Source organism: Microtus pennsylvanicus, chromosome 4 (genome assembly GCF_037038515.1).
Source record: "Microtus pennsylvanicus isolate mMicPen1 chromosome 4, mMicPen1.hap1, whole genome shotgun sequence".
Classification (NCBI taxonomy): domain Eukaryota; kingdom Metazoa; phylum Chordata; class Mammalia; order Rodentia; family Cricetidae; genus Microtus; species Microtus pennsylvanicus.
The window spans coordinates 104,501,522-104,513,590 of record NC_134582.1 but is presented as its reverse complement, the minus strand read 5'-3'; the positions used below and the strand labels follow the sequence as shown (position 1 = coordinate 104,513,590).

The following is a 12,069-nucleotide window of genomic DNA, read 5'->3' as shown; positions in this document are numbered from 1 at the left end:
AAGTACTGGGCCTTATTTGTCTATCTGTCTGTTTTAGAGACAGGATCTCCTGATGTGGCTCTGACTGACTTGGCGCTCACTACGTAGAACATGCTAGTCTCAAAGTTGAGGTGTTTGTCCCACCTCTCTTGAGTGCTGGGCTTATGGGTGCTCTACACCATTCCTGTCCCTATGGGCTAGTTTTTCAAGATTATTAGTTTTAATTTTTTGTGTGTAGGTGTGTGCACGTGAGTGTAAGTGACTGGGGGTCAGAGGCATTAGATCCCTTTGGAGCTGCAGTTATAGGTAGTTATGAGCTACCCAACATGGGTGCTGGTGACTAAATTATGTCCCCATCAAGAACATTATTAACACCTGAGTTATCTCTCTATCCCTCTTGGTGTGTTAAAAGGACAAGAATCTATCAGTAAGCTTAAGAAAGAGATTGGAAATCTATTTCTCATATTGATACAATTCTCCCTGCTGTGGGAAGTGGCCTAGACAGTGGAGAAGGCAGAGAAGACAGAGACAAGATTGGAAGTGTTCAGGGCTGGGAAACGGCAGGTGGGTTTGATGGAGAGATAGGGAGGAGAGAGAGCTGTTTGGCCCCTGGGTGTTCCTGGCAGGGGACAGTAAGGAACTGAAGAAAGTCTTAGGAGAGAAGGAAGGTGGACGCCTATGACAGGAGTGTGAGATTATTTTCGTTGCGTTTATACAGGCATTTCCAGGCAGATGTGAAGAGTCATGTGTGGCCATGGGAATGGATCTCTGAGTCAAGTGACTGTTTATGGCTCTTATGTGTATGACACATCATTTGAGCTTTAAGGTCACCCTAATTTCCATCACTGACCTAAATTATTTCCTATGGGTTAAGTGCTACCCATTCGTTTTAAGGGGCTTGGCTTCGGGGGAGTTACGGCAACTGGTGAAGCTAATATTACAGGAGAGCAGCTTAGCATTGGGAGCTCTGCAGAAGAGGGCCACGTGCTAAAGTGTGCCTGGCCTTGGGGACATCTACTAGTTATCTAATTCTGGCTAGTTATTGCCACCTAGACAGTTCCGGGAAGAGGGAATTTCAACTGAGGAATTGCCTCCATCAGATTAGACTGTCGATAAGTCTGTGGGACATTTTCCTGATTCCTGATTGATGGGGGAGGTTCAGTTCACTGTGGGCAGATGTCTGGGCATATAAACAAAGCAGGCCAAGCAAGCTAGGAGCCAGCAAGCCAGTGAGTACTGTTCCTCCATGGTCTCTGCTTCAGTTCCTGCCTGCGGGCTCCTGATTTGTGTTTCTGCCCTGATTTCCCCGTGATTGGGGTGTGCAAGCCAATAAAATCTTTCCTCCTCAAGTCACTTTTGGCCATGGTGTTTATTTCAGCAATAGAATCAGACCAGGATAGACTGGAATTGAATAAGTGAAAACAGGAGGGCTTTTTTTTCAGACTTCCCTTTTTCTAGCTTTGCTAAGGAATAATTGACCAAAAATAAACTGTATATATTTAAGGTATGAGATCTGATATGTTGATAAGTTAATTGAAATACTCATCACATTACATAGCTACCAGCCTAAGCATGTGTTCGGGTCTTTCCTGACAAACGGATCTCGATCTTATAAAACGTATTTGTGAAATTTTTTAACATGTGGAAAGTGTAAGGTAATTCATAATATGAGCAAAGTAAGAGTGCATTCTACAGCAATTTTTTTTTTTTGGTTTTTCGAGACAGGGTTTCTCTGTGGCTTTGGAGCCTGTCCTGGAACTAGCTCTGTAGACCAGGCTGGTCTCGAACTCACAGAGATCCGCCTGCCTCTGCCTCCCGAGGGCTGGGATTAAAGGCGTGCACCACCACTGCCCGGCTCTACAGCAATTTTAAGACTAATTTAAGTAGATTTAATGTTCTGGGCTTTCTTCTATTTCAATAAAGATGATATTATTTCATACTTATGCCACCTCTATCAGTTACAAAGAGTGACAAGGTTACAGATATGACAGGAAAATTTACCAGTGCAAAGTAGATGTAGACTCTGAGCCGTGGCAGGCAGGACCCTCAGATTGCAGTTCCCAGTGTAAAGAGACACAGAGGGCTGTGTTTGCAGATGAGGAAATGGAAATACCGTTTCAGGCTCGCTTGTGTCTTGACAACGAGCCTGATCTTCTTTCTATCAAACATCACTACTGAAAGGGAGTCGGGAAACAACGGGAAAAAGCACAGATCTCAGCTATTAGACAGTCCTGCTGTAAACTGGATGTGTGGTTCTGAGCAGCCCGTGGCAGTGGAGTGTCCCACAAGACTGGGAGGGGGCAAACTCCTGAATTCTGAAGGCTCTTCCAACTCTAAAGTGACAGACACTCTAAGGGAGCATAGGTAAATGAAAATAACTATTTAAATCCTGGAGTAAAACAAACAAACAAACAAACAAAAAACCTTGGAGTTTCTGTGTTGATGCCTAATGGACACGTAAGTCCTAATGGGTATTTAAACATATCCAGTCAGGTAGTGGTTTATACTTGTAGTTCCAGCAATGGAGAAGCATAGGCAGGAGGATCATTGTGAGTTCCAGGCCAGCTTGGGTTACAAGGTGAAGCCCTTTTTCAAAAAAAAGATCGATGTCCACAGACATACAAGAAATAGAACCTGCACAAAGTCTAAGGTTTTTCATATAAAAGGCAATTGAAATTTCACCTTATATTTACCAACAACTTAGATGATATAGCTAGTTCGTTTTTTTATTTTTTTTCATTTTTATGTGAGGCCTGGGTGGAAGATTGGCATTTATGTCAATTTGTTATTAGAATTATCCTTGTTCAGTGGTTTGTGTTGGGAAACACTGGAATCTTACATCCATATTATTTGTATGTTTTATGACTTGACTGTTAGGGTATCAATGAATACAGTAGAGGGGTGGTTTTGTTTTTTAAATTGGTATGTGAATTAAAAAAAAATAAATGCCATTCAGGGCTGGAGCAATGGCTCAGCAATTAAGAAAACTGATTGCCTTTTCAGAGGACCTGGGTTTGCTTTGTAGTGCCCATATGAGCTCTAATTACTGTCTACACTCTAGGGATCCATCACCCTCGTCTGGCCTATGAAGGCACCAGATGCATGTGGTGCATATACATGTATGTAGGCAGAACCTCATACACATAAACATAAATCTTTTAAAAAGTGAATGCAATTCACAATAGAAATTAGGTGTTGCCATTGCCATTGCGTGTGTTCCCAGGAATGTCAGCCCTTCCACTGATGCTCAGATTCAGTTTGAATCTCTTTATGTGTGTGTGGTGGGGGGAGTGGGTGGGTAGTAGACTAGGGGGTTTTCTGTGGTAAACTTGTCCTTTCAAAGTATTTCAATCATGAGATATACTTGGGGGTCAGGCATGCTTTGAGCTTTTCTTGTATTTTGTGTTTATATTTATTTCCTCAGTTCTGAGGCAAATACCATGAGAGTTTCTGTTTTCCCAGTTTCTCCCAAATGGCTGCTACTGTCCTCACTCAGTATGTACTTTCTGTGGTTCCCTCAGCCAACCTGTGAGGTAGCATTTTGTTTTCATTTCACATAGAGGGAACTGAGGCCTACAATGTTGGGTAACTTGTCCAAGGTCATAGTTAATTAAGCAGAAATTTTAAATTTCCATATAAATTTGATTTGTATTCTGATGATATAAATATTTTTCAAACAATTATACCTTAGCCAGGCATGGGGAAGGATGCTTTTAATCCTAGCACTTGGAAGGAGGCAGGTGGATCTCTGAGAGCTCAAGGCCAGTGTGGTCTACAGAGTTCCATGCCTGTCAGGGCTGCACAGAGAGGCCCTGTCTCAGACAGACAGACAGACAGACAGACAGACAGACAAACAAAACAGTTATGTGTAAAGAAAACCTCAAGGGAATACAAACTTACTTTTTGTTTCCAGTTCTCTCTATAGTTTGCAACTCTGAAATTCTGTTTCCCTCAAAACTGATCTCTATGGAGCTAGAGAGGTGGTTTGTCAAGTGAAAGTGCTTCTTCTTTTTTTTTAATATTTATTTATTTATTATGTATACAATATTCTGTCTGTATGTATGCCTGCAGGCCAGAAGAGGGCACCAGACCTCATTACAGATGGTTGTGAGCCACCATGTGGTTGCTGGGAATTGAACTCAGGACCTTTGGAAGAGCAGGCAATGCTCTTAACCTCTGAGCCATCTCTCCAGCCCCTGAAAGTGCTTCTTGCTCTTGCACAGGACCCAAGCTCACTTCTAAGCCTCCATGCTGGGGGGCTCACAACTGTGTATAACTCCAGCTCCAGGGGATCCTATGCCTTCTTCTAGCTTCCCCGGGTAACTGCACTCATGTGTGTATAACCATACCACACACACACACACACACACACACACACACACACACACACACACACACACATAATTTAAAAGAAATCTTTTAAAAATGATCTCTGGTAAGTACAGTTGAACTTAGCTTGTATGATATTCATTTCTTTCAGGACACAGGGCTCTGGAGTTTCTTCAGCTTCAAAATGGACACATTAACTACAAAGAGGTAGGGAGCTGGATTTCTGTTGACTGTACATACGTTTCCCTCTGTGGGTGTCAAACAAAAGTCTAAACATCCTTAATCCTAAGAGTTGTCCTTATGTCTTTATAAAGCTAATGTTGTGGTTAAAAGGTACACATCTCCTCCAGTGCCACTCAGTCACTATGTATGTATACAAATAAATATGTCTATCAATTTTAAACATTTTTAATATACTACATATATTAATATTTAAAATTTAAATATGTAGGTAATATAATTTATAATTTAAAAACATGTTTCTTTGCTTTTTGTAATAGTTGGTATAGAATCTAGGGTCTTGTGCATGCTAGGCAATAGCTTTACTAGTGAGCTACATGCCTGGTCCTTGAAATATTTTTTATATAATTTTTTTCTTATAAAGAGAGGTCACACTTGAGAGAAACCACTCATTCATTTTCTACTTTTCATCACTATATGTTGTCCACATCTTTATCATCAGGAGGAGCAGAATTTCTCTCTCTCTCTCTCTCTCTCTCTGGGGTGTGTGTGTGTGTGTGTCTAGAATATATTATATTGCTGGAAATTGAACCCAGGGCCATGCATGTTCTAGATAAGAGTTGTGGCCTCAGCTCGAACTCAGAAGCTAGAGATCTTTATGAAGAAGCGTGCTATTTCTGTGTCTCCTTTCACCTATAGGATGGGTCACCTGTGCCCATCCTAAAGTCAGTTTAACCCATTGTGTTCCTATGCACTACTTCTAGTTGAATAATAATAATAATGATAATACATAACATTCTACGGCAAAGACGAGTCTTAAAGACCGACACTGGTAACAGTGGTTGGCAGTCTCTTGTGACATCAGAACTAACTCAGACCACTGGTCTGAGGAGATGGCTCAGCAGGTAAAGGTGCTTGTTGCTGAGCCTGCCAACCTGAGTCTGATCCTAGAATCCAGACAGTGGAAGGAAAAACCTACTTTTGAACGTTGCTCTCTGACCTCTACATATGGCCTATGGCACACATGCACAGATAACTAAATGTAAAAAGGAAGGCAGGTGGATAGCCAGGCATTGTTAATCCCACGAATCGAGGATAAGACCACTACCACAGTTGAAAGCCAAATTTGGAGCAAGCTTTAATTAAATACTGGTCAGGTCCATCTCTGAATTCCTGGGTGGCGGGCAGAATGGTCCCGAATCAAGTTTTGTAGCAGCTTAAGTATTTCCCTTCAGGTCCAATCAGGGACAAGCATAAATCCTGCTATACCTCCAGCCTACATCCAATCAGGGACAAGTGTCCATCCCGACTTATTTCCTTCCTGTGAACGTCCTGCCTATATATGATCAAGCACATCAGGTACAGATGGGTCTAACAGACTTGTTTTGGGGAGAAACATGTGGGTCATTATCTCCCCTAAAGAGTAGCTTCCAGCGTGTCAGGGACTATCTGCCCTTGGGTAAGGGGCTTGCAGATCAGAGGCATCTTTTTGTTTTGTGGATCTCCAAGGCATATTAATTAAAACTTAAAATGTAACTTTGGCTCTCACAGCTTGCGGCAAGTTCAAACACCAGCTTGAATTTAGAAGAACTCAGAATGCATCCTCCCCATTGAGCTGGGGCTGCACCACTTCCTAGTTCCGTAATGAGATCCTTAGATAAGTTTTGCTTATTCTGTTTATTTATCTATCTTGTGTGTTTTGAGAGGAGGTGTGTGCTATCTCTCTGGCTCAGGATAAGCTATTGTTTATGAGTCCTTCAAGCTTCCTTGAGCCCAGCTGTCCTCTGGAATTCTATGGAGGTGTCATCGCGTGGGCGGAAGCTGGACAGCGTCATCAAGGAGTCTGATTTAACATTCCCTGCTCGGGTGGAGAAGCCCAGCAATCGTTGCTCAGGTTGCTCAACTGTACTTCCTTATCAGACAGGATAAGGCGAGCATTTCTTTAGGGCCAGACTCAGGCCGAAATGTCGCCACCTTTAAGTTAGAGTTTCTGGGAGCTGCTGGGGGCAGGGAAATTTTTTACATTCCACTTTCTGTGGAAGGCATGTGACAGAAAGCATGCGCAAAAACCACATTCATGGATGTGTACTTCATAGTGCACAAAACCAGCCTTAGTCCTTCTTCTGTTTTACTGGAAAAATTGATAAATATTCAGATTTGATAGAGGTTTTGCTTTTATGGTTTACTTTTTATTCTTTTCTCCCTTGCCAGTTTGGTAGATAAACAAAGTTGGGCTGGGCAGGGTAGTGAACACCTGCCATTCCCGGAAGTGGGAAGTTGAGGCAGAAGGGTCAGTTCAAGATCTCCCTTGACTGCACAGCACTTTCGAAGCAAGCCTAGGTTGTGAGTGACCCTGTCTCACAAAAGGGTACTTCACTCTAGGTTTAACCTGGCCTTTTAGCCATTAACTTATTAATAAGGTTCAATGTATTTCCTGAGAGTCAAAACTTTTCTATGACCTCATCTGTAATAGCCTATGCCTGATAATGGTTTATTGTAATGGTTACCTCTCCCTTGATGTGTCAGAAAGCTCCTAAACATCAAGCTCCTAAAACAGAGCTGCTAAGATTATTTTATGCTTTTTGAAAATTTGTTATATGTGTATGTATGTGTATGTGCATGCATGCCTACATGCGCTCGTCTCTCTCTCTCTCTCTCTCTCTTTCTCTCTCTCTCTCTCTCTCTGTGTGTGTGTGTGTGTGTGTGTGTATGCCACATGTGAACATGTGACTGTGGAGGCCATAAGAGGGTGTCAGATCTCTTGGAGCTGGCAACTGTGATCTTCCTGATGGGAGTACTGGAAATTGAACTCTGGCCTTTGGAACAGCAGCCAGAGCCTTTAACCACTTAACTGTCTCTAAAACTTGTTACCTATGATTTTTAAGTGACAGAAGTCCAGTCATCTAGTTGGTGAGATGTCTCAGTGGGTAGAGGTACTCTGTACCAAGGCTAATGGCAGAGGGTTTGAGCCCTAGAGCCCATGGGGATGGAGGGAACTTGCTCCTGGAAGCTGCCCTCTGACCGCCACATGTGTGCTGTAGCACACATTCATCCACACAGGTGAATGCACACACACACACACACACACACACACACACACACACACTAAATAAATAAATTTTTAAAAAAGAAAAACAAAACAATTATACCTCCAAACTTAACTGTGGATTGTGTCCTTCACTGTCCCTTTGCAGAAACCCCTTGATCCAGCTTAGCCAGAAAGGGGTTAAAGACCAGGAACAAAGGAACTGGCTGTCACACCTGTGTAAGAGTCAGAGGAACAGCTCCAGTGGTGTCTAGAAACATCTAGAAAGGCCTCTGGGAACAACATGCAAAACGGCGGTCCCAAAAACTGCCTGTGTGCCTTTTGCCATAGCTGCTGTCCTGCTGGCTCACTGAGATTCAACAGATTTCAACAAAGTCTTGTTTGGAAAATGCAGATCCATCTTGAGCACTAGTTACAGGGCCTTGTAACCTCAGCCCATGTTCCCGGTCAACCTGATGTCCCATGCTCTGCCTGTGAGCAACTAACCGGCTGCTGGTGCTCCACCAGGAGCCTCTGCATCTCTGCTGCAGAAAACATGCACGCTTCCAAGCTAGTGGGAGAAGCAGGAGGGCTCTATGGCAGATCTGGGGTCATGCCAAGCACTCTGGAGACTCAGTCTCCATTTCTTTTTTTTTAAAAATATTTATTTATTTATTTATTTATTATGCATACAATATTCTGTCTGTGTGTATGTCTGCAGGCCAGAAGAGGGCACCAGACCTCATTACAGATGGTTGTGAGCCACCATGTGGTTGCCGGGAATTGAACTCAGGACCTTTGGAAGAGCAGGCAATGCTCTTAACCACTGAGCCATCTCTCCAGCCCCCAGTCTCCATTTCTTGACCTCTGGGCTGAGCTCGCCCCACCATAAGAGTCAACAGAACTGAGTGAGCGAGTTCAACAAAGACAATCTAGAGAAAACCCTGCTGTCCACTCTCGTTGTTTTCAAAGGGCAAGAATATTTTTCTAACTCTCTAATGCACAGGGAAAAAAGGAAGAAAGAAAGAGAGGGAGGGAGGAAGGAAGCATGGACTAAAGCCTATTAGATATAACAGACAGGGTTTCTCTGTGTAGCTCTGGCTGTCCTGGATCTCACTCTGTAGACCAGGCTGGCCTCAAACTTACAGAGATCCACCTGCCTCTACCTCCCAAGTGTTAGGGTTAAAAGTGGGTATCATCAACCACTTGGTGGGTGTGTATGTGTTTGTGTGTGTGTGTATCTATATTTTTCTTATTTCACTGTAGATCATTGAAAGTCTTGTCCTAAACCAATTTTGGAACAGCTGAATAGTCTTAGGGAAGGCCAGGTATGGTGTTTGGTACAGGCTGTAACCCCAGAACTCTGGAGGTGAAGGCAAGAGGCTTAGGAGATCGAGGTCACCTTTGGCTGCAGGTAGCAAGTTCAGGCTAGCTGGGCTACATTTTTTCAGAAAACCAAAACAAAGAAATAAAAATTTAAAATAGTTTTAGGGGAATTTTACTCCATTAGAGAAACGAAAGTAGAAAACAAAAGATGGTAAAGATTAAACAGGCAGCTTAGCTTTTGCTACTTTCTAAACTGTTATGCAGGAAAGGCCCTGAGGTTATATATGATATGTACTGCATTCTGGTGAAATATACATGGGTTTTTAACATTTTAATCACTCCTGTCCACCTTTTTTCTTCATTCTGCCTGTATCCAGTGTAGTTTTAGTCTCTCATAGCTAGAAAGGCACCGGGCCGACTTCTCCCAGTCTGCTAGTTCCTCCCTCTAATTTCTGCGTTCTCTTGTTCCTCAGTTGCTTTTAGAACACCAGGATGCATACCAGGCTGGGACGGTGTTTCCTGATGCCTTTTACCCTAGCATCTGCAAACGAGGTAAGGGAGGGTTTTCAGAGTAATGATGCCACATTTACTGGTTAACAGGATTGACTTTAAAATATCTATATTCCATGGGCTGGGGAGACGACTCAGTGGTTAAAAGCGTACTTTGCTCTTGCAGAAGATGGGGTTTTGGTTCTCAGCACCCATGTTAGGTGGCTCATAACTACCTGTAACTTGGGCTCTAAGGGATCTGACACCTTTTTCTGGCCTCTACAGGTACCTGCACCCACATGTATATCAGATACAGACAAACGCATGTACATAAATGAAAATGAAATACAACTTTATATGTAAACACACATTTGTGAAATGATTGTTCATCAGTGACATCTCTGCTTCATGCCTGGTCTAGATGTCTCTGCTCTCTTTGGTGCTCAGTGGCAGTCCCTCTGTGTCTGTCAGCGTACAGCCTACAGCCTCACTTCTGTGTCTGCTCTACAGTAACCCTCTCTCTGGGCTGTTCTTGGTATTAGCGATATCACTGGCCAGTGCTGTGAGGATCTAGGCTTGCTGAGTACATTGAGGGGAATTTGAGGCTTGGACAGTGTAAGGAGTCACCACCATAGATAGTGCAGGGGCGTGGTTACTGCTTCCTGGTGGGAGATCTTCCTGGAGAGGGCCACTTGACAGGAGTGGAATTTGTAGCTAAGGGTCATAGCAGCCCACTTCGACCCTACAGCAGAGGAGCTGAGAATGTAAATAACCAGACTTTCCATCTCCTCCTTTTCTCTTATCTCCTAATTCATTCTGTCCATTGCCAATCCCAACCCAACCCAACCAAACCAAGCCAGGGCACAAAGAAACTGGCTGAAACAGGTACTGTTGGAGTTACCCTGCCTGGTGGAAGTTGGTAGAGATCTGAAGGGTTGATCTTCCACTTCACTGGGTCATCAGATCACCATGGAAACCATTTCTGGTGCCTCAGGATTATCTATTGTTTTAAATCCCATTTCTCAACAATCTAGGGGTGGCATTTAGTCGGGAGCCTAGCACAAAAGTGTTTGAGCCCACGGATCTCCACAGAAACTATAAATGTTAAGCATACAGGATTGTCTTTTCAATTGAAAAGATGAAAAACCTGTTCTTCCATCCAGAAAGCTGAGACTTGGAAATGATTAACAGCCTAGTGATTTGTGTTATCTGTTGGGCCAGGCCATATTAAGTTCTTATAACCAAAACTGGAATTGGCTAGTTATCTAAATGACCCTGATAGCCAGAGGCTCTCCAAAGCTTCCATAATCAGGACCAGAGGTAGCTAATAGCCCAAATGACCTCTATACTATCTGTATGACCAAGACCAAGTCAGACCCTTAGGGCCTTAAGCTAGTATAGCTAGCTAGCTATAGAACCCATCTTCGTGGACGAAACAACGTGTACTCTGAGTTGAGTTTCAATATAATTATGCTTCCTTGTGCAAGAGGGATAGTGTTACACCAGGACACTTTTTTTTTTTCCAAATTGTGCTGGGCTTAAATACACAGGGAATAAATTACCTGTTATTAGACTCCCCAAAGTCTGGTCCAGGTTGATTAATTCAGTCTGCATGGGGTTTTCACTCTTATCTCCTCGTGGTGTTCGCTTTCCTGTAAGACACCTGTAAGGACCGCCCTCAGTTTAACATCGTGAAATGCTAAGGTGCTACTGTCTCTGTACTCAGGATTCCAGACCGCTAAGCTTGGCATTTCTTGTATTTATAAATACTTCTTTCTGTTTTCCTCTGTCTTAGTTAGGATTTTTATTGTTGTAAAGAGACACTATGATCACAGCAACCCTGATAAATGAAAGCATTTAATTGCTCGCTTACAGTTTCAGAGGTTCAGTCCATTACCATGACTGGGAGCATGGCGGAGTGCAGGCAGGTGTAACTGAGAGTCTTACGACTTGTAGGCAACAGGAAGTCAACTGAGACACTGGGTGGTATCCTGAGCATAGGAAACCACAAAGGCGCCCCAACAGTGACACTCTTCCTCTAACAAGGTCATACCCATGTCAGCAAAGCCATACCTCCTAATAGTGCCACTCCCTGCTAGAAAATGGGGACCAATTACATTCAGACTTTCACATCCTCTCAGTCTGTCATTCTGCAATTCCATCGTTTTTGCCTATGATCCTAATCTTTATATCACATGGGTCGTAGCTCTTATTTTTAACCTACTGTTTCTCACTTGGCATTTCTTAAGTAGCATTCAGGGAGTGCCATTGTCCCTTGATTTTCTGACAGTCCCTTGAAAGATTACACATGAGAAAGAGAAAAGGATATTTTGATCACTAAATTTAAGAAGCAGTATTCAATGCATACTGGCCTACACAAACATGGTTCTGAAAAGTGTGGACAAGGCCATCAAACCTATCGTCTGTCTATCTATCTATCTATCTATCTATCTATCTATCTATCTATCTATCTATCTATCTATCTATCTATCATCTATGTATCTATGTATCATCTACCTACGTACCTATCAATCATTTATCTTTCCTTCCCTCTCTTCCTTCCTTTTTCTTATTCCATGATAGAGTCTTATGTAGCCCAGTTATGGCCTCAAACTCACCATGTAATTGAAAATGACCTTGAACTTCTGATCCTCCTCTATCTGCCTCTGCCTTCTGAGTGTTGGGATTGCAAGTGTGCTGTCACCATGCTTGGCTTTCCATGTTTTCGTAAGTCAGTTTAT

General features: G+C 42.9%; 1 protein-coding gene across 15 annotated transcripts in view; it reads left to right on the top strand.

Moving 5' to 3' along the window:
• The window catches only part of Gpld1 (glycosylphosphatidylinositol specific phospholipase D1), a 56,583-nt gene that overhangs the window by 6,565 nt on the left and 37,949 nt on the right, over window positions 1-12,069 (top strand). For all 15 annotated transcript variants that reach the window (XM_075969992.1, XM_075970002.1, XM_075970001.1 and 12 more), the window contains 2 exons: window positions 4,460-4,515; window positions 9,313-9,391. In XM_075969992.1, coding sequence (XP_075826107.1) covers window positions 4,460-4,515; window positions 9,313-9,391 — 135 coding nt within the window. The remainder of the gene's footprint in view (window positions 1-4,459; window positions 4,516-9,312; window positions 9,392-12,069) is intronic.